The 22,820-nt window shown below is 41.7% G+C and overlaps 1 protein-coding gene across 10 annotated transcripts in view; it reads right to left on the minus strand.

The window, feature by feature from the left end:
* Nucleotides 1–1,253: 1,253 nt before the first annotated feature.
* The window catches only part of ATXN2 (ataxin 2), a 52,493-nt gene continuing 30,926 nt past the window's right edge, over nucleotides 1,254–22,820 (minus strand). For 5 of the 10 annotated variants that reach the window (XM_086761271.1, XM_086761277.1, XM_086761276.1 and 2 more), the window contains 10 exons: nucleotides 21,806–22,113; nucleotides 21,282–21,345; nucleotides 21,020–21,172; nucleotides 20,302–20,368; nucleotides 18,135–18,319; nucleotides 17,397–17,529; nucleotides 13,055–13,108; nucleotides 7,488–7,633; nucleotides 6,377–6,604; nucleotides 1,254–2,954 (listed from right to left, as the gene is read on the minus strand). In XM_086761271.1, the coding sequence (XP_086617397.1) occupies nucleotides 2,751–2,954; nucleotides 6,377–6,604; nucleotides 7,488–7,633; nucleotides 13,055–13,108; nucleotides 17,397–17,529; nucleotides 18,135–18,319; nucleotides 20,302–20,368; nucleotides 21,020–21,172; nucleotides 21,282–21,345; nucleotides 21,806–22,113 (1,542 nt within the window). In that variant the 3' untranslated portion in view covers nucleotides 1,254–2,750. The remainder of the gene's footprint in view (nucleotides 2,955–6,376; nucleotides 6,605–7,487; nucleotides 7,634–13,054; nucleotides 13,109–17,396; nucleotides 17,530–18,134; nucleotides 18,320–20,301; nucleotides 20,369–21,019; nucleotides 21,173–21,281; nucleotides 21,346–21,805; nucleotides 22,114–22,820) is intronic. The other 5 variants (XM_086761270.1, XM_086761269.1, XM_086761268.1 and 2 more) reach the window with 5 other exon arrangements.

A 22,820-nucleotide genomic window follows, 5' to 3' on the forward strand; every position in this document is an offset into this window, starting at 1 on the left:
TGAAGCTTGTTCGCCACGAACAGACCCAGCCTTCGCCAGCAACTGCCAGGGGTGGGAGAGGCGACTGCGCATTCTGTAACTCAGCCTTTAGCAGGATGATTAAAGCCAACAGTTTGTTGGATGAAAAGTGTATTGATCTGAAAATGCTACTTTTCACCTGCACAGAAAAGTTCTTCTTGTATAGTAGGTTTTTCTATATATTGTTTCTGTATGTACTGTACAAGTAACTTATTCTTGAATAATGCAATTTTACCATGATATAAAAAAAAAAATCTGCTCTTAATAAACTGTTTTTAGAACTTGTTTCTCACTTTTAGTCTTCAGTCTGATTCTCTCTAGGTGCCTGGATACAGTTTTAACAGATACTGAATTAACGGCTGCCGTAAGACAGGAGCCCTCCCCTAGAAACGAAAAGCAAGCCCCTAGCCTACGTGCTTCCGTCTCTGGGAGGACTCAAGGAGTCCTGCCCCATGGCCATGGCGGCCTGCGACCGTCTCCTGCCCCCTGCTGCCCACCTGAACACAAATCCATGCCATTGCGCGGCACTGCTGACCTGGAAGCATGCGGACAGGAGCTGCAGCAGTATTTGTACTCCCCTGTACGTTTTTCACCACGCCGTGGCGGGATGTAAGCGCTGTCCGTGAAAGGTTGTACATACGGCAGCTTGCGTGTCCTACCTCTGAAGTGCAGCTCCAGTGTAATCCAGTTTAACCAGTAGCACCTTCTGGTTAGCCATCGTGGGCTGCCTGCACCGTACAGCACGGTTAGGAAGACCACAGCACTTTCTGAGCGGCGCTAATGAGTCTGTGCCTCCCTGAAGGAGCGGAAAGTCAATTGCTTTCTCCTGTCCTTTTTCCCAGCTTTTCCCAGGCATTCCGCTCAGGAATGCTTACCCCAGTTTCTTCCCGTGTCCGGCAGCGCCGTGCCTTGTACAGGGCTGTCACCGTAAGGCTCAGGGCCCACGCGTGAAATCTTGACACCAGCCAGAAGGCTGGAAGGCGTTAGCGAATGGACCTGGACCCAAGGAATTCTCTAAAACCTGTACCCAACTTCTGACCTTGAATCCTTCCATTTATTTTTGCAACGGCCCTGTACGCCAAAAAACAACGGGTTCATGGCGTGGGGGTACACACAGGACGGCAACACACCGCAAGGCTTATCTGGCGCTAAGTAGTAAATCATTCGCTCCAGTTTGGACCGGAGAACGCGGTAAAGGAAGATACGGGTAAAACAAGACACAGACACTGAGTAGGTCAGTTTTTAAAACTTTTTTTATTTTTTAATTTTTTTTTTAAGTTTTTATTTTATATTATCTACAAAGTAAAAGTTTTCTTAACTTAAAAGTTACATCACTGTCTCACGATAGTGATTATCTCATCAAACGTGATTTATAAATAATAATTCATCAGTTTGACGATTAGAATTTTTTTTTTTTTTACTGAACCTGTTTCAAGTTTAGTTAGAAGTAAAAGGGATCTCCAAGTCTTGATTTTTAGTGATAATAGCAGCAAGAATCACTCTTGTTACTTCTTTTGCTAGCTGATGAGTTCATAACTTTGAAGGGTCAATAAAAAATAAATAACTTCCAGTTTTCAGCAAGCAGAGTTGGGGCACTTGCAGGACTCAGATACAGTGCATGGAATTATGGAATAGCCCACAAGTTCCTAAATGCCTCTACTCAGTCCGAATCTCTCCCACTGCAAGATGAACTGTTAGCATTCCTAGTGGATGTTACAAGAAATCAATTTTTTTTTTTTTTTAAACAAAATAAAATGAAATTCTAGTTTTCTGTGCTTCCAGTTGGCAGAAGCAGTAGAAGGAGGGTATTTGGCCTACAAAAGGTATCCAGCCTTTCAGTTATTCCAGATGAGCCTTACAACTGCTGTTGGTGGTGGGCTTGTACTGTAAAAAAAAAGTTCAAATGTAAATAATAAATTGGCAAGCCACACAACAGTTTGCTAGTAAAGTGGTCACAGGAAAACTACTGAGCTGAACTTTTTTTTTTTCTTTTTCTTTTATTATTTTTTTTTAAATGAACAAAACAAAACCCTGCATATCAAGATGTCCTTTGGATGTTTTTTTTTTTTTCCCTACCTAAACCCTCAGAAAGCAGCCTTGTTCCGCTCACACATTCCCCAAGAAACAAAATCAGGTATCTAGTTCACTACAGAAGTTTAGAGGCTGTCTGGAAATTAGTAACAATACAGAAACCTAGGTAAGGTTAAATTTAAAGCGGAAAGAAGCCGTACAGCACCTACTTTTCCCAAAAAGTAAAGCTGCAGAATGTTACTCTAAGGATTAGACTTCAGCTGTCACTTTACTTCAGTCATTAGAAATCGAACAGCCCTACCCCCAAGCGACATTTTCACTCCTCTCCTCCAGACCGAGCACTTTAAATTGAATAAAACCCCAGATCATTATAAACAGGCTACACAGTCAGTCCATCCCCCACGGCCAAACCACGGCCCAACCTGGAAGAACACAGTCCCACAGTGCCAGTGTCTGCAGAGTTATTAATTTCTCTACTTCAGCCAGAGAGAAGCAAGGTCTTTGCTGAATTAACTAAACCTCGTACGCTTATCTAGGCTCGCATTCAGGCTGGCAAAGTATAAACGCAACATGCAGAAACAGTCTGCCTTCCGCAGCCTGCCACTACAAGGACATCGTCAGGTTTTTTTTTTTTTTTTCTTTCGCTCTTTTCCCCCAATCTGGTTCATAACAGTTCTCCTCGCTACTCCGACCTGGCTCAGTTAAGGTGCAGGTCTCCCAGGCACACACTCCTCACCTGAAGGGTGCGTCATATAGGGGAAATGTGTTGTTGTCGAGACTGGAATGGGCTGTAGTGCACTTTGAGCGATGGCGGCTTGGGGACCACCAGGTGGCTGTGTCGTCATTAGCATCATTGGAGCATGGGCAGTTGGGTGAGAAGGAACCATTCCTGACTGTACATGAGCCTGAAACAAAGAGCTCTTTAGTATAATGGTCACAAGGAGGCATCACTCCTGGCCACATGACTGTCAAGTTTTCTCCAGCTGTACCAGTAAATCCAGAGATTTACTCCATTTTAACTAGATTAGCTATAGGGATTAAGTCAGAGATCTTAACACAAAAATAATAACTTTAAAAAAAAAAAACCAAACAAACAAAAAGGAGGGGGCTCTGACTAACATTCTCAATTTTAGCCATTTGGACAGTGAGCGCTGGGAGAAACCGCCAGCATCAAACGGTGGGATATTTCCAAAAAAAACCCAAACAACCTCAGCAACAAATCTTCAAAACATTACTGTTAGTAACCTAGATCAAAGCGCTTCCTACGCAGCGAACGCACCGGGTACAGCTAGGAGCTTCACAGGCACTGGGAGGCTGGCATGCCTTCCTCAGCTGCTCCTTACACAACCCCACATTCTTTTATGGCTCCCTGCCCTAGAAACCACTCGCTCCAGTGACCTGTGCCCACGTTATCGCTCATCTCAGCAGTCATTCTAAGATGAGTGATTTCATCCCTGCACACGGTTAGGTCAGCTTTGTTCTGTTTCCAGTTAAGCTCATCACAGTTAAGGTCCTTGTGTAATCTAAGCAATCATAGTTGAGTCTCAGCGGAAAAAGGAGATTAATCTTTACAATGACTGATCACCTTGTGGCAAACAAGTTCAGTAACTTGTCAGTTGGCTTCTTTAGCTCAGAGCAGTTCATGACTCTAGAGGTCAGCAATTTATTTGGCTTAAAAAGCTAGCAAACACTAATTTCTTAAAAGCACAAAACATGAAGGAACTCTTGGAGCTCTCAGTGGGTTTCTCTTGGGGGAAAAAAAAAAACAAACCCCAAACATTTGTATCTAAGCTTTGCTTTGTTCTACCATATCCCATTAACAGAGCACCACGGTGCAATAACTGCAGCCTCACAAGTTTCACATGCCAGTAAAGACAGATAGCAGGTAGTGGCTACAATTTTATTTCTTAAAAGACAAAAGGGTTACTTGACTCATCACAGACATTCCTCAAACTCTTTATCAGACTTGCACTGTATTAGTAGCACTCAAGAAGCCTTTAAAGGCAGGAACTGCAATTCAAATCTCACTCTTGCTCTAAAAAAGGCTTAGAAGATAAGGCTGTGAAACAGAAATACCTTTCAGGATCAGCACCATTTTTACTGTGACAAACATGCTATTATAGCAGCCATCGTTATAAAGCAGCTATTCATATAGCAGCTGTATTCAACACACACATCGGAGAAAAATTTTTGGCTGTGGCTCAAACGCTTTGCAAATTGGCAGTTGCCAGTACTCTGTCATGAATTTTTAAGCACTGTTTCTCAAGTGAGACATCTAACAGCTCCAGATTCATCTGATAACCTAAAGGGAAATTCAACTGATCCCCTGTGTTAGCCTAGCTGAAGTTCCTACCACACGGTATTTCAGAATTGTGTTCAGAAGTTGGAAATGAGGCTGCTAAGAAACTATTACATCCAGTGACTAGTTTCCCCACAATGGAATAATTACATGCATTTAAAATTTGTTAAGGAACTGTAGTTATTCCTTCATTAGAGACTTCTGAGGGAACCACTTCATTTTGAAAAGTCAGTTTGTTTGGTATGCATATGGATTATAGGTTGTTGTTTCCATCCTAAAAAAATTACAGCAGAAGAGACTGCGCAAGTCAAAAATCAAGGGGCAGTAAAGGCAGGCTTTGCCTGCGATTGCTAAAAAGTCCTGCCTGAGCAGTCAGTTCTGACTAAAAGTTGCATCTGATTCGCTTCAGTGAGGTTTGCTTATTAAGTGCTTGACACACAGAAAGGAAGGCAATGGTCGCATCCTACAGCACAGGCAGGGGCCTGGCCGTGACGTGTACAGCACAATTCATGTACAGTTTTACCTTCACACTGACTTGGAACCAAACGTGTTTCATGTTTCAAGGCACAGCACTGAACATGCCACTAACCCGGGAGCTTGCAGCAAGACCCTTCCGAAGAGCTGCATGCAAGGCACCCCGAGACGCTCTACAAAATAGCATTCACACCAGTGCCACCACACCACAGCGGAGCAACTACCTTGTTTCTGGCAGAAACCAGAGCCTGGGAGGACATGGCAAGATGCCACAGCAGTAATCAAGTTTGGACATCCTCTCCTTATCCTCCCACAGTACAAAAGCAGAGAAATTAAAAGCCTAACTGAATTAAAAAGCCAAAAACTCAACATCAGTAAAACAATTCCTGAATAACTATTAATTTATTGGCTTGACTGACTGTCCCAGGGACCAAGGCAAAGATTTTATCAGAATTCTGCAAGAGACTGGACACCTGCTAGACTAACCTCCCTAACTACAGTTAGTCATGATATCCCAAACTACTGTTAAACTGTATGAGAAGGGATATGCCAGACACCAAGCACTTGGTGTGAAGAGGAAATTGGGCAGGCAAATTAATGATTAATTGTCTGTTCCTTGACAAAGCACACTACATCTGTGAGATTTAGTAAACATCAGAAAATGTTTGTAACACTGCTTTACGGAGAGCTCTCGATTAATTAGTCATGTGCTTCCCTTCCCAAAATCCCTTTTTCAGCAAGTTGACCACAAGAGAGCAGCTAAGAGAAGTGGGTTTCTGGCCCTGAAGTAAGGACTGTTGTTAAGTTGCCCAGCGATCACCGGGGATCTCCTGCATAAGCAGTTCATTTGGAACCACACAGACGCAAACACACACACACATGCACACATGGTCTTCTTTCAGCAAGGATTGTCTTGCAGTCATCTGAACTGAATCTCACCTCTCTCCCGCTGCAGTGCCTTGCTACTCCCTAGTAATCCTGTGTAATATCCTTTATTAGATGTAGTTGTATAAATTTGACTACAATGCAGAGCCTAAAACTGCCACCAAAAGCATCAATTCAGCCTTCCTCCACTCAGCTCTCACCTCCGACCTTTCTGTAAGCCAGCTCTTCCTGTGAACATGCAGTGAACCTGAGCAGTGAACTGATTTGACTGAGAAATAGCCTAAAATGGGGATAGGGGAGGCACCCTTCAGCTGAATCACGTCCCCAGTCTGGTTTGCTGCATGGCCAAACAGTTCTGTGAGCAGAATGGTGGGGCGGGACAAGAACGGGAGCCGGGAACTGGGAAGAGAGCTCAATTTCTTTCAGTAGCAGTGCCAGCTTAAGATGTCTTCATTAAACTACAGTTGTAGATGCACTAGGTGTTGGAAGCTGAGGTCCAAGTATCTTGTAAAATTCTAAATAAAGGCAATGTACAGACAGAAACCTAAATAACACAACAGGTAGTCTGTGCTGAGAGGTGACAGAATGGAAATCACTTCAGCAGGCCCAACTGTCCTAACTTCGTGGCATTAAGACATTTAGTCTTGAAGGTTGTTAAACTGTGTTTACCTGGGGGACATGGGCCATGTGTGGCGGATTGGTATATGCAGGTTGAACATGGGAGGGATGAATGGTGAAGACTGTTTGTTGTGCTGTAGGAAAACTATTTTGTGGAGACTGCGTATTGGAGCCTGGCGTCATTGACGGTGGGGTTGGAGCTAGACCTGCGTGGTAAATAGCCGACTGCTGTTGCGGGTTTGCCAGGTGGAGTGCCTGAGCAGCCTGGTGCTGATGATGCTGCAAAAAAAGACAGAAGATCATTTAGGTTACGGTCTGGAAGCGAGACGTGTTTATTCTGTGAACTAGCGTAACAAAGGTTTGCAAAACTGCTCTCGATAGTGAACCTTTTAAGTGCCAAATCTAAGGATCAGCACACCTATGGCCATGAGGAAACTCATTTCAGTTCCACCAGGCTCATTTTCTCCTTGCGCTAGGGAAGTCATGTGAGCCGCAGCCTGAGAAATGGGACCTAGAGTGACAGGTAAGAACAAGCAGACTCTGCCACCGTGGGGCTGGATACACTTCACAGTCGCACTGAGCAGCCCAAAGTCATTACCAGCAGCACTAAGGCACGCAGCACTATCACAAAGTCTATTTTGTTTTCAGCTGCTTCTCTTTCACAAAATGCAATCAAACGCTTCTCAGCACTTATCTCCTATTTCCAGTTGTAACTCCACTCATTAAAGCTCCGACAAAATTATGATCCCTCCTTAATCATAACACAGAAACAAGCAACACCTCACTCCCTGTGAAGAGGGAGAAATGAACGGTCAGACTCCGATATCGATCCTTACTAAGGAAAAGGGATTGCCACAAGTTTCCCTGCTAGCTTATCTAAAACTGTGTCATAAGCCTGCCATCTCTGAGTCCTAGCTACTGCAAGTGGAGAAAAATTAAGTTCCATAGCTCTACTTCCTTCCCTCCAGAAAAAAAGAGGGGAATCTTGACAACTCCTGTATCAGATCTGCCACATGCAGTTTGTTTGGGTAACTGCTCCATCTTACAACTTTCCTCCGAAAGAAATCAATGTATTGATGTCAAGCATCAGACTGATGCAATATCTTCCAGGAGAGTGTGTTAAACACAATTTAAAGACATTCACTCCCTTAAGTTCTGTTACCTGCACGGGGCTAGGAGCAGGGTGGCTTCCAGCATGTTGGCTTTGCTGCTGGCCAGTTGGTGTGGCAGAAGGCTGAGGATGCGGAGGATGAGGATGCAGGGTAGCATTAGGGTGGGCATACTGCTGAGCAAGAGAGCCAGTGGAAACTAGGATGAAAAAGAAGAATATTTAACAACAGATACAGAACATGCATCTCATCAAGTCACCATCTGCACTTGAAGATTTTGCTATCTCAAACATACTGTAAATATATTCCCTCCCCCTTCTAAAAAAAAAAATTATCTTGCAAATAGCCGAATATCTTACCTTGCTTTTGTGTAGTTTGGTTTTGCAGGAAAGTCTATAAATAACCATAATTAGACAGTTCATCCTCCCTAGTTTGACAACGTAACAGATACTACATAGAAAAAAGCAGTATTTCATCTTTTGTTGTGCCAAACAGACCAGTTTAAAAGATCAAATGTATCACTTTCATACAATTTAGTTTTTCCTGAAATACACTTTTTGAAGGTCTTACAAGCCATTTTTATTTCCACCATCCAAAAAATTCTTTGGCCTTATACCTGGCTAACCTCACCATGCTACTCTTCTGGAAATTGCTCACAGTACAGTCAGTGTGAAGTATGTACGTGTGCTTATTCTTACTGCATGTACGCTTGAGAGCAACAAGGACACACAGTATATGGGTAACAGCTGAGAAAACTGAGGCTGCTTGAGCATCAAATAGTTGCTGAAGCCAGTATCTTGTACTAAAAGAACCTATCTTTTCTCTCCCCTCAAGGGAGTCTTTTCCGGATCACCACCATTCCGTGAGCTTCTCAACACTGCCATGAAATTCTTAATTCCTTGAAACAGTAGCAAGTAAGTTATGAAATTCCAAAAAAGCAAAAAACTTAACAACATAAAACTGTCACACCAGTGAAACCACATCTGTTGTCTCCAACAACAAACTAGTATCAACAAGTCCCTCCTGGAGGAGTCCTGCCCCACTGCTTCAAAACAGGCCACATTAAATAGTTGGGGTTTTTTGTTTGGTTCCCCCCCCCCCCCCCCACTTCTGAGGGAATCTAAGAAAGTATAAGAAGCTATAATGACAGCAAGTCTTCCTTTAAACACAAAGCACGCAACTGGAAAGCAAGACCCTAAGAAAATGAAGAAGCTTTGCCTATTCCCCGCTACTGCTTTGCGAACTTGTGCAACAACCAGTCCACAGCTTGCAACTACGCTCCTGCACGTGACAATGCGCACCGCTCTCTCCAGTACCTCAGCTTGCCAAGAGCTAGTTGAGGGCTAGTTTTGCTGACAACAGCACTAAAAGACAAACAGTCAAAGCAAACCATCAACCTGCTCCTGAATCTGTTCCCCGCAACTGTTCTTTATTTGTTCTGGTACCTTTTTGTCATTCTGACAAGTTAATTACTGCTTACCATCTATCGGGTTACAACTTTTTTAAATGGGGTTGGTATTAAGTGACAACTTGATGGCCAATTCAGTGCTTGTCTGCAGCGTACCTTTAGAACGATGGGGGTTCTGGTGGTGTTTTCTTCCCCTGGTAAACAAACCTGAAAAGCAGGGCGCAGGTAGAAGCTTCGAGTGCAACTTGTTACACCGCAACCGCTGCCCCCTGCATTCACAGCTGGTGAGGTGTGTTACCTCACTTTTGCAAGTAACTGCTGCAGCTTCTGAAGAGCTTCACTGCGCTGGGCTCTAAGTTTATGAATACACAGAACTGCTGGAGTGTACATAAGGGATGGAAGACAAGATGGGTGTAGAAAACAGACAAAAGTATCGCTGCATCTGAAAGCACAATGCTGTTCAGCAAAAGCAAGTCTCAAAGGACAGCTGCCCCACTGCACTTTGTGCACCAGCCCTGACACACTACTGCCCTGTGCAAGTACTTGTTCTCCTCCAGTTTGGTTTGCTAGAAAGCTTACAAACACTGGCTCTAAAGCATTCAAACTGACTGGAATACATACAGGCAGTATCTTTTCTGCCTCATTGAGATTTTTCTCCCCTGTACAGGCCACCATGAAGGTCTCTCCTTTATAAAACAACTGCCTACCACATTTAACTTCATCCTGCCCTGCTGTCTACCAGATCTTCACTGAGCAAATGGTCCACAGTGATGTGCAATATACAGTTTCAGGCTATTAATGCAGATGAACTTCGTATCCTTAAATTGCTGCAGTTTGAGTTGATCCTAACATACTTACGCATGTAGAGTACTTAAGCATACAAGCGTACTCACGCACTATGAGCATTTCTGAGTGAGAGGGCTTTTGAAAACACCTCGGTATTTTCTGTGCACGCTGGCAAAACTACCAGCATCTTCTGCCATAGCATTTTGTTAGGCATTCACATACAAGATGGTTTTCTTTTTTTATATTGCTACTAAAATGCATTTTGCAGCAGCATCTCAACCATGCTTCTATTCGACTTTCAACCATCACTCCCTCTTACAAGAACTACATGGAAATTATCAATGGAAATAACAATCACTTTTACAGTATGAAGGTTATTGTTTCCTATAGCAGGAAAATTTCTCAACCTCATTATTATGCAACACTCTGAGGAAGGCCAGAAGTTATTATCTCTGTTGAAGTAACAGAAATAAATGACAGAGGGACTGACTTGTTCGCCAAAGGGCATGCTACCAGAAATCTTCCTCAGCTCTCACCCCACTGCCTCAGCCGCAGAGCTGGCATGCCTGACTACAAATTAACTTCAACTCCATTCAAGAGGCTTTAAAATGTATATGAAAATTAATTCAAAGTTGTAAGATATTCAAGGCTTCCCACATCCTGCCACATTACTTGCTAAGAGCTCCCGAAATAACGTGGCACTCCCTTAAACCATTTGTACAACTCATCTTTCATTTCTTTATAGCCGAGAGAATAATAAACCAAGCTATTCTGGAGGAGACACATTATACAATAAAACTTCACAATGAAGAATTCACAATGAAGATTTTCTCTCTTAAGAAACCAGTTAAACCAAGGAATGGTCTGACCTAAAGAACAGACACATAGGCGGTGGGAGGATCAAGTTTTTGTCACAGTAGCAGCTCTTCCATAACTTTCCAATTTCTTTTATTCAGTACCAGATTTTTGACACTGAAGAATTTTTATTTGCCCAGCTTCTCCTCTCCTCTATTTTGTCTTTAACAAATTACTCTCATAAGCCCCACAAGTTTGGTTAAAACTAGTTCAGATGCTGCTGCAAATTACGTTTTAACAGTAATATTAGAAGTGCCTTTCAAAAAATCTTACGTGGACACTTATCTAGATCTTGCACAGACACTGCATACAAATCAAGAATGACTCAGGGTGAGTTTGAAATATGTGCACAGATCTTTGTTCGTTAGAACCTGGAGTTCAACTCTAGAAATGTAAAAAGTTTTCCATGTTTAGCTAGTGTAATTACCAGCTCCTGCCAAACCAATGAAATCTCTGAGACCATCAAGCCTGTGAAGAGAAGTCTCGCAAAACAGTCATGAGAAATTCACCTGCGTAGCCATAACTAAAGCACTTTCACTGTGACTTTCTTTCAGGAATGTTTGCCTGTTCATCAAAACAGCTCGCTACACGTACCAAACAGCGATCAAGATAAGACAGGAGGCGGGAAAAAACATACTGCCAATTATCCAACATTTTCCCCCATCGTCAGTACTTTGGAGATTTTCCAAATGGCCATCTAGTATCCAATAAAGCGCTGAGAAAACTCTACGAAAGGACAAAACAGCTCTGCATACTTCCTTGCTGCAAGTAACCTCAGCTCATTCCAGCAGAAACACGCTGTTTTTCTCGCCCTTTATGCCTCACGTTCCTCTCCCCAAGAAACACTCCCTGGGCTAACCTGCCTTTCATCTTTTTCATCAAGCCGCTGCCTAACGTGTAACATTTAGCTGCACTAACCTTGCAGGGATACACAGTGAAGAGAACCGATTCAGTAATGAAGTGAGCAAAAACATCAGATGGATTGAATTACCCAATTCAACTCTAGGAAAGTGCCACCCATTTTTTCTGAGAGGCAAACAAGTAGTAGACAGCCACCGAACCCACAGAAGGAGCTGAAATCAAAAGAGGTCAGAGTAGCAGAAACCAAGCAGAACTCCCAGCTACAAGGGTATAGGCAAAATCATGTAACTTTGTATTTCCCCTGGTAGGAATTTCAATGCTGCCAATGGTGGTCATCGTTGGTCATCGTCCAAAGACGCGCTGAAGAGCCTATTTTCAAGAACTGACCAGTGAACAAACTTCAAAACTATTGCCAGACCCAGTAAGATGGTGAGGATAACTACATTTAAAAGACCTGAATGGTAGGAAGCAAAGAAATAGCAAATGTTTCTTTCATAATACAAACATTTAAAGAAGTCATTTTACACAAGTAGAGTGGACTTCACATAAAATATCCATGAAAGGAACGAGCTTATTCAAGTTATTTCAGTGCACCAAACCAAGATGCATGAAAACAGGACAGGTCAGCGTCCTAGAACACCAGTTCACACAGAACCATTTCCGTACAAGAAACACAGCAAGTCTGTTCCAGAGGAGATTTTTGGAGAACAAGCAGTGTTTCTCACATCCCTCTTGCATGAGCTAACTCAAAAAACGCAGAAGACTGCCTGGCGTTGGCTGCATGGACTTGCAGGCAGACGCAGCAACAAGTCTCGCTGCAGGACAGGAGTGCGTTCAGAAATACCCTGAAACTGCAGTCCTCCTTTTCCGTGTCTTGGGTGACAACTACAGTTCACTGTGCAGCCACCCCATTTTCCCCCACAGAGAGATTCCTCCAAGTGCTATCAACACCAACATATAAGGCAGGATTTTTTAGTTATCCGCCTTTCCCCATACCCACATGCAACCGAAGCCTGCATTAGCTCTTGTGTACGGAGAGCACGGATAAAATCAGCCCCTCTTCCATCGCCGCCGCTGATGTAGGTCACCGGCTCGGGCAACCCCACCCAGGAGCATCGGAACCAGGTAACATCTCTGAAGGAGGAAGCATCCGATGCCATACACCGGCAAGGAGCCCTCACCTAGTCACTCAACTGTCCTTCAGTGACACCAGAGTAACTCGACAGAAATCTTCCTTCACCTCAGCTGCAACTCAAGTTATTTCCCCCCAGGGGCTCTGAACCTGAGCCACAGCTTTTTTAACAGATGAGGCACAAGACACTTCTCCTTTTAGGAAGCTGATTAACTTGCCAAGTTTTAAAATCCCATTTGGGCCATGAGAGAAAGGGAGTGAACCTTGGTTCTAAGCAGAGGCTATCTGCACGCAGCACTCACTTCTGGTTGCAGATTAAAAGACTGGGTAGTGAGGTTAAGAGATTATTTGGCATGCAAAATCAATTTTAGAAAACTGACAAATCAGCTTGCTGTGGTCATATAAATCTGTTCAACAGCTTCATTCCTCTGTCCACAGAAAGGAACCTTCCTGCGTTTTCCACATTCTGGTTTGGTGCAAGGAAACTTCTTCCCTCAACACGTCCCATTCCTTTAACATCTGTTCTTTAGAAAGTGCTTTTCTGTACAATCAAAATTAGTACAAAAAACCCAACTCACTGGCAAAGTAGAAAGAAGGGCCTGTCTCCTTGCTGTATGGTATTTTGGGACATGCTGAATTTGGGAAATAGAAAGGTAAATTAGCCTCTTGCCACGTGCATACTCCCCGTCTTCTGGAAAGGTCAGTATCTTTTTTTTTTTTTTTTAAAACGCTTGTAGAACCATGCAGATTTTTTTTTTTTTACTTAGGTGCTACTAGAGCTGGATATTCAGTCTTACAAATGAGTGGAGATGAAATAACACAAATCTCAGGTAAGCCTTCCTTCTAAACTGTTTCACTGAGGTTTTCAGTTCTTAATTACACAAAAATAAACTTTATGTCAATGAAAGGTGTATTACAGTCCACTGTAATAAGAAGGTTAAAACGTAATTGCATTAAAATAGACATTGGCCCCTTGCTTTTTCAGCTATATCACTGTGATTCTTAACAGTTCCAAGACACCTTTGGTGACTGGTTCACTCTTAGTCCCTGGAGAATCCTCTGAAGTTTATATTACATCCACCATTGTACTACCAGGGTAATAGAATTTACTCTACTGCTGAGACAGAAACCAGATAAAGTTAGAGACAACACCAGACCAGTAAAACATATGCAGAAGGGGAAAAGGGAAGGGAGAACGGGGACAGGAATGAGAGCACAAAACCAGGAAATGCATCTGTATAAAACCAAGGTCTGGTTTTACACAAGCTTGTTTTAAACACAAAAGTAAAGTTTTTGAGAGGGCTCCAGTTATCTGAAAACACAGGCAATTCAGCTACATGGTAAAACTAACACAAGTTTGGAATGAATACATCCACCCTCTACTTAGAACCATTTTTTTCCTACTAACAGCACAGGACAAGTTTAGGTCTTTGTGCGACACAGACCAAGCAGTCAAACTGCAAACCGTGGCCAGCAAACTCTACCAGCCCAGTGACACTGGCACCAGGGAGATCACACAGAGCCAGCACTTCTGAGGCAGACGGTGTGTTCTGAAACCAGCCTGCGGTTCAGCAGGGCAAGGGTGACAACTCCGTTCAGGTACGTGCGTGTGGCAGTTAAAGGCGTGCGTACTGCTCTGCTGCAGCACTGCCTGCGTTTCAAACTTTCCTTCATAAGGACATCTAAGTGGCTCACGTCTCCAGAAGTTACGAGCTGAAATGCGTAACAGACGTTTTTATCGTCTGGCTGGTAAGACGGGAAGAAAGGTAGTTGCTTGAACACTGTCCTTCCCAATTGTGTTGTGAGGGGAGAAACCCAATGGTTTAAACACTCCTCCGTCAAATGTTTAGGTGAGGCTGCTGGTGACCACGCAGCTCAGCTGCTCTGCTCCTCTTGAGCTCTTGTCAACAGCGAGTTGTGAGACAGAAACAGGACACTGTAACGACTGGCAAGGAAATCCCAGAAGTGCAGAAATATCCCATTAAACAGCATTAGACAAAAATACTTTTCTTTAAAATGGAAGAGTGCTTATTAGTAAGTGTAGGTCACTGTGTGTATTTTGGATTCAAATATCTCTTCACGAGACAGGAAGGAAAACAAAACCCAACTTTTTGGCAGTGAGTATAGTTCTCTTAACACATCAACGGGCATTCCTCTTCGCTGGCAGGCAGTTACTACTTGCCACAGATTTTCAACTTGTCCCACATCATTAGTGATGATGAAGTTTCAGATCTCACCAGAAAACATTTCCCACCTTAAGAATACTTCATAAGCACTGCCCCCCGACCCCCATGTCTCAGTGCGGTTGTTCTCGCAGATAGCTTCTCTCTACCACACAGCCAGGAAAAAAAATTGAGTGAATTTTGCAAGTATCTCAAAGAAAGCACTAGTACCTTGAAGGATAAAAGGGCAGTATAGCCCACTGATACCAATGGGGAAAAAAAAAAAATTAAAATCTATTTTAAAAAAAAATCAGATAGCGATTTTAAAGAGCCAAAAGGAGATATGAGAACTTGCTTGAGCAAGTGCTCCAGAAATCAAAAGCAGCAGTGGTTGTTGTTTCTCAGGAAGTTGTTACTCTGTACTTTCAAATTAGTTTTAAAGGAGGACCAGAATCAAAGGGCATTGGTATCTTTAGTTCAAAGATGCTGTGGGTAAACTTAAGATTCCCAAACTACAGAACATAAGTTACGGATACTTGATGTGAACGATTCCAGCACGTTGTTCTTTAGCAATGTACTCCACAAGCAGCTTGTATTTATCACCTCAGGCATTTCTACATTGTTCCCAAGTGTTCAGTATCGACAAACGGAAGCTGAAGTGCATACGTTACAGATGGACACATTTTGAGGAAACAAAATCCGTCTAGGCAAGGTCTTCAAGTACTCAGCACATGGAAGACTTGCAAAAATCTGAATTGAGACAGTGTTGCACTACATCAGCAGTCATTTCGTGTGTAGCTAACCGTAAACTTTGTAGGTTAGGGGTACATTTGAGCCAATTCATGTTCACTAGGCAATAAACACATCTGCACATGGCAAGAACATGCTTTTAAAATAAGTATGTCTCAGAGTTCACGATCCAGCTGGGCTGAATGGTTTCAATAATGAGAATTTCAAGCACTTGATCATTTACTGGGAGGGCTGGAAAATATTTAGAAGAGTCACCAAGGAGCTACTTGAAAGAACACAGGAGGACATGCTATTTCTGTTAAATTAGGTGCTCTTGGAAAAGTAATATTTAATTACATGACAGGAAATACCAAAGAATTCTTAAGTTTGACCCAACTTAGTTGTTTGCACTTGTAGGTAGTCACATACCTACAACAGACAAGCTGCAAAACCAACACAAAATGAGATCTAACAGTTTTAAGTCAGAGCATCAGTGAAAAAAACTATACAGACATCTGCTCAAAGCCAACCAAGGGAACGGGCTTGTACTTCAATGCTGTAGAACCCACTGGTGACAGAAGATAAGGATGGTGCACAATGGGAAATTGCTAGGAAGTCACATGCAACCATTCTGAATCAAATCTCTGATTATCTCATGTTTGGTTTTATTTTAGTTAGGATTTGAGGGAAGAGTTTTCACCAATAAAGGTCTGAAAGCCTTTGATCATTCACTGTATCGGAATTCTATTTAATCTAATGAAAAAGCAAACAGAAGATCTCTTTACATGGACACCTCAAGCACAAGAGTTGAAAAGATCAAAGTAATACAATTAGCAGAGACCTGTGAGAGAAAGACTTAATCTCTACAAGTAACTTTCATTTCAGCTTCAGCACAAATGAGCTGAAACGTTCTTCCTCCAAGCGTCAAAAAAAGTTTCTCTCTCTTAGTTTTGCTTCTTAGCTATGTTACCATACCACTGCAGAGATCTGACAGGATGTTTTCAGATGGTTAAGACACAGACTTTTTAAAATTAGAATTAATTTCACACTAAACTTCAGATTCTTAGCCTTGTAAGTTTTCACGACACATCATGGACTTCCATTAAATAGCAGTGTAAAACTAAGCACCGGAAAACATACAAAGATATCTAAAGGTACAGAAAATCTTTTATTAGAATCTACGTCAATAATATATGTGACCCAATAAAAGTCTTCCTCAGATGCTATAACAAGTATTGAAATGCCACGCTTTCAAGATACCATCTGCTGTTTTGACATTTTATGACAATTTCCAAGCCTTCCAGCAACCTTGGTTCTACCTCTTCCAATAGCATGTTTTGCAGTGAGTTTTTCCTCTGACCTGGGCATCGATTTATCGTACATTTATAACGCTTGAGAGGTTCTTTCACATTTTACTTTGTAACAAGGTAACCCACATGTCAGCACTTCACTGTAAGTGAAACATGCCCGTCTGATAATGCTGGAGCCTAATTGTCGAAGTCAGAGTAATACATGAGGTGTTTCAAATACTTATTCTTCACTTACCAAAAAAGAAAGGTAAGCAACACATGTTTTATTTTGCTCAAACAGCAGTGTTCATACTGTTAATAATGCTAGTAGTATCATAAAGACAGCATTTCACTAGTTGTCAGAACTAATGTCAAGTTTTGAAACTGAGGTCATAGCCTTGCAATAAAACAAGTCCTAATTATAATCAAGAAACAATCAAGGGATGTTGTGTCAAGAGCATCAAGAGAACTTGAACAAACTTCTTTCAGCAGATATTCTTTAGCAGCTCCCAGGTTGAAATTTCATCTTGGTCACTGGCATCCTACCGAAATCAGCATACTTGAGTTTTCATTTGAACCAGGTGGCTCAGTTTTCAATGCTCTGCTCATCATCTTATGAAATATAAACCACATCTACTGGTGTAATCTGAACAATACCCATATCTGAAGCTTGAGATTAAATACATCCCTGCACAACGTAAGAACTTAAAAAGTTACATATAACACAAAACGTTTCCTACCATACATAGCATGCGTCTGTTCATGCGCACCATACTGTGTTGCAGAAGAAGATACTAAACCAGGCTGTGCGTGTGTTGGTGGTGCCATCATTCTAGCGTTGCCCTGTATTACAGGGCTATAAACATGAGGATGCTGCATTCAACAGAAATAAGAAAACAGCCAGTTAATTGGAGGACTATCACAAAGAAACTAGTGTCATCTAACTCATAATTATGTACTTAGAAACAGTAATAGCTTGGCCTTACTAAAATGCAGAGCAAACTGAAGATTTAATCCTATCACAATTATCCCAATTGTTTCTAAAAATTTAAGGACATTTTCTGCTAGAAATTGACAAAAAAACACTGGCATATCTAATTTTTGCCACTCTAATAATGTAGTAAGCTTATGTATGTAATTATATATTTATCCAATTACATATTTAAAAGCCTTTGAAGTAAGAGGAGTACACCAAGTAGTTTATTTCTAGAACACAGATCCAGGAGATGTCCTGGCCATGACCTGAAAGGAATTCTTCAAAAAGCTAAAAAGGTAGGGTCAATAATAAATGCCAGCTTCTAAACTGACCTTAAAACTTGTTACAGGTTTGGAAGTACATTACACCACCACCAAGCATGGTCCAGAACACAGAAACTGTTCAGAGTGACTTCTTACGACCAGAGACTACAGGGATTTTAGGACTGAGTCACATAATTATTTCTGGTTTGACTGGTCACGGACACTAAAAGGACTCTTACCTGAGACTGGTAGTGTGGCACATGCTGCACAAGAGGCTGATTAGGAAACTGTTGGGGACTATACGCAACATATTGTGTTGAATAAGCAGGTGGCGTAGCTACAATTGGAGGGCCTGCTGCTGAGGCAGGATGCATCATGGTGCTCTGATGATGTTGGTCTTGCCGTTGCTGGGGCATATTTGGTACTACAAAGCAAAGAGTGCCTCACGTTAGAAACACAGGACGAAGAATGACAATCCTCCTGAAAGATTTTACGTTACAATGTCACTGTGACCACGTGGAATATCCTCGCCCCTCACCTTTACCCACATACTAGAGCTTATTAAAAAGGAGTGGCATGAAAAGGAGTTCCTCCAAGAAACATTTGGTTTTCATCACTGCCTCTGAGCCATGTATACGGCCTGCTTTTTTTTTGTGAAGGAAGAAAGAAAGGTGGAGGGAGAGAAAGACTGAAAAGAACTAGTAACAGAAGAGAAAGGTTATATCAGGATACCTACATTAATCAAACGTGATCCTGTCCCCTTCAAAAGGCTTAATTCACCCTTCATGGGGACTACTCAGCAACTGTTCCATCAACTGGAAAGCTGAGTCTGTTAAAATTACTTGCGCTTATGGCTGAGGAGAGCAGAATAAAGGTCTCCACACAGCTGCAATCTGAGGTATTCACATATTTTAAGCTCTGTGCTACCCCACAGGATAGCAGAAAGCAACTTTTAGGTCACAGTCAACACTGAAGGAGATAAGTCAAACTATAAAAAGAGGAGGACTAGGAATAATTAGAGGGAAGAAAGATTAAGAGTAGAGCACTGTAGTGTGGGACTACCTGAGCTATCCTGGTTAAGATGACCCACCGAACCACAGCAGCAAGGCACTCAGAACAAACTAATCCAGCCTACTAAGCAACAGGGCAGGAGAGCTCCAGGCGAGCTCCAGCTTGCTGCAGTGAGACTGCAACTAGTAACTACGCTAATTCAAGCACCCGTGAACTCCACTGCAGTGTGCAATGCAGACAGACCCCTTAGAGAGAGGAAAGGAGGGAAATGTTGAAGATGTCAGTGAATTCACTCTAGGATGATTGTATTTACACTGCAAATCGACAACAGGAAAAGGTAAACACAGGAAGCAACTTGAACAGCGTAAAGGCACTGAACTTTAAGCCATGCAGCTCCTTCAGAACTATGCTGCACACAGAATGGATATGCAGAAAATAATGAAACCCAGAATAGGAGAGTGGCCTCACACAGCCAGTGAGTACATAGCAATGTATTTCTGACTAAAATAATCAGTGTCATCAACCAAAAGATTTCATGGGTCAGGCCACAGTAAAGTTAGTGTGCTTTAAAACAGAAACACATTGCAGGTTTTTGTCTTCTCTACATTCATAAAGGCTACTTGTTTATTTCTAAACAGCAGAACTGCTCTTTTAAACAATTTCCTCCTCCAGTGACTGGAGCTGAAGCACTGGAACCTATCATCACAAACCACTGTATAAAATTGCAAGAAAGCATGCACTGTGTAGAATTACAGCATTATCTGAATCATGACTATAAAAACAAGACCATCATTTTTCTGCTTCTTCGCTGCACTGCCCAGAAGAGAGTGCGTCTCGCCACACATGTTCTCGTCTCCATAGCCACAGGTGTCACTTGTTAAAAACATGGTACTGTTAGTCCAGCTGTTCAGTTCCTGCTGCAGAAGGAAGGCAAAAGAACAAACTGGAACCCGCAGTAAGTTATTTCCAGAAGAGTGGCATAGCATACTCTTCTGAAGAAACAGCGATTTTGCTTGTTGACAAAAAAAAAAAACCCTCTTCCAGAGCACCCTTCAGGGCTCTCCTGTAAACCAGTACAGAAAGTTCCCTTTAAATAAACCCATAACATTTATGAAATAGAGAAGACAATCAGCTTACCCTAATGTTCCAAGTAACAGAGACATTTTCCCATTTGTCAAACCAGATTCCAAACCAAGCAACTCCCCACCAATCAAACTTATCTTATTTTGACTAAATTAGTTTATCTAGAAATGCATTAGTATTTCCACTTACTTGCCTTTAGCATTTAAAAAATCGATTGAAAACAAATTAATATGGATTAGAAAACACACAAACATTTGTAATTTATTCATGCTGCATGCAGACTAAGAACCAAACAGGCAGTATTATTCTCACCTTTACCTGCTCTATATGTCTTGGCTTGGTTCACTGGCATGGGCGTCATGGGAATAGGATACAAAGGCTGAAACAGAAGGAGGAGTTGAAGTCAGGATATTCCTTCAAAAACTGAGTGTGTGTCTCGGTGGGGAGCCCACTCAGCTTTGATGTGTTTTACTTTGTTATGTTAGGTGGTGTAGTGAACTCTGCCTAACGTATGATCTTTTCTTGGACCACTGTGGTTAACTCGGCATGTACAAACAACTAAGACCACACGGTTTGCAACAACCAGTCAAGTAACGATGCTACTGCTACTTCAAGCTATGTACCAATCAGACAGCTTTATAACAGCTAGATTTGAAATCCTAGGAATCCCTACAACGACCAGAAACCAGGGGGACACAGCTGGAAGCTAAGGACAAAGAAACAGCTGCTTAAAACTTAAGAGAGTAAGACTGTGCTTGGAGGACTGGAGAGGAAGTCTGCACAAATTAACAATAAATGTGAGTAAGAGCCACTGGAATTTACAAGTGTTTGAGACTACTAGAATATCTAGGTTGAGGGACCACATGGAAAAGTCAGAATTTACATAGCTAAAACTTAACAATGTAACTGTGCCCACATTTACAACAGTAATACAAGCTTGTATCATTTCACTGTTTTAACTTAGATCTCTCAACTTGCTGACAATCATCTGAAAAGCGTTAACAAGTCTGCAGCATTTGCTGCGCTTTACCTGCACGCCTGGACTCACTGGAACCGGGTACATCATATTTGGTGCAAAACAAACAGGCTGAGTGTACACTGGGGTTGGCTGCTGATGACCCACCATGGAGGGGCTAGGCTGAGCTTGCGGACGAGGGGAGGTCGGTGTAGTAGAAGGTTTCGGCTACAAACAGAGTTCAGCAATGCATATGCAGATTAGCCTGATTATCCTCCACGTACAAGGTTTGCTTATAAAGATCTACTCAAATGTTAAACAGGATCAAATCACTTACTTGAGCAAAAGATCGAGGGTTGAACTCTTTTGCATTAGGATTAAGTGTAGATTTTCTAACTTGCCTAAAAATAAGAAAACAAATTGTGTTCAGCATTATTCTTTTACAAGCATATCCGCAGACTCCCTAGCAGTTAAAAATCTAAAGAGATTAAATACCTCATTTCCATCTGTGAGTCAGATTTTTGAGAACTCACGCAACACATGGCATGCAAAAAGCCACTCTTACTATACTTGTCCACAAAAATGTTTTCCTGCTGTTGATACCACAGCTCACATGAGCCAGGAAAACATTTAAATAAGCATTGAGATATGGATTAGGCATCAGCAGGACCAGAGTTCTACATGCAGCTCTGCCACTGACTCATGAGACAACTTTCAGCAGTCAGTTCACCTGTTGTTTTCTCTGTATAACAGAGAACTTCTATCAGGCACATAAACAGTAAAATATTACACATTCATAATAGTTTTTTTTTACAAATGCTAATATCAGATGTGCTTATTCTAAAAGGCATAATTACTCACTCAGAAGTATCTTTCTTCTCCTCTTTATCCTCTTTATCTTGTTTACTTCCAGGCCCAGATGTCTGTACACCTTGTGAAGTCACCTCAGGCCCCCGCTTTTGCTCAGAACTATTACTTATGGAAGGAGAAATACTTGGACTATTAGGTTTGCTACTGCCACCGTTAGAGTTAGTATTACTGCCAGTTTCTATGATAGATTCTTTAGGGGTTGATTCTGTCTTTTCTTTAACTACATCTCTTGATTTTTCACCTTCTCGGGTTTTGTTCAGCAGCTGATCCACTGCATCTGAAGAGGAACTCGACTGTAACTGAAAAAAAAAAAAAAAACCAAGGAATATATTCAGTAATTGATATACAGAACTAGGGAGAGACAATCTAATGGTATCACATACGCAGAGTAAAAATACAGTCCCATAGGCCTCAATCATCTGGAAATTACCTTTTAAAACATACATTTCCATTTCTACTAGAAAAGAAATCTATGAATGTTGACAACGTTTTCAGCCTACACTGTGAAAGAAGCTATTCAGCGACTCGAGTGACCTATGCGTTGATTAGGAAGTGACAGGAAAGCTTAAGCAGCCAACCCTCTGGACTCATGCCCCTGTGTGATTTAACAGTAACACTTGAAAAGCTAACCTGATTTAATAAACCGTTATAATCAAGAAATAAGTAATACGAATTCATCTTAAGTTTTCCCCAGCAAAATCCTTTATTTAATTTAGAAATAGCTCTTCCATATGGAGTGTAAATGCGATAATTATTTGTACCTAATGATGAAACAGGTTTCAAGTACTATTTTCAGTGTACAGTCAATATACACATTTACATGTATTAGGCAATTGTCCTAGCAAGAGTCAGCATTGATTTTATAATATCTAGCATGAATTCTTATAGATACTTTCATAAATTAAGCATAAGTAATAAGGACCTGTTTTCCTGCTAACACACACAATATATTCAATTCATTACAATCATCCGGATGCACATGAGAGCTACGATAGCATTAAGTTAA

This window comes from Chlamydotis macqueenii, chromosome 17 (genome assembly GCF_036417535.1).
Source record: "Chlamydotis macqueenii isolate bChlMac1 chromosome 17, bChlMac1.mat, whole genome shotgun sequence".
Taxonomy (NCBI): Eukaryota; Metazoa; Chordata; class Aves; order Otidiformes; family Otididae; genus Chlamydotis; species Chlamydotis macqueenii.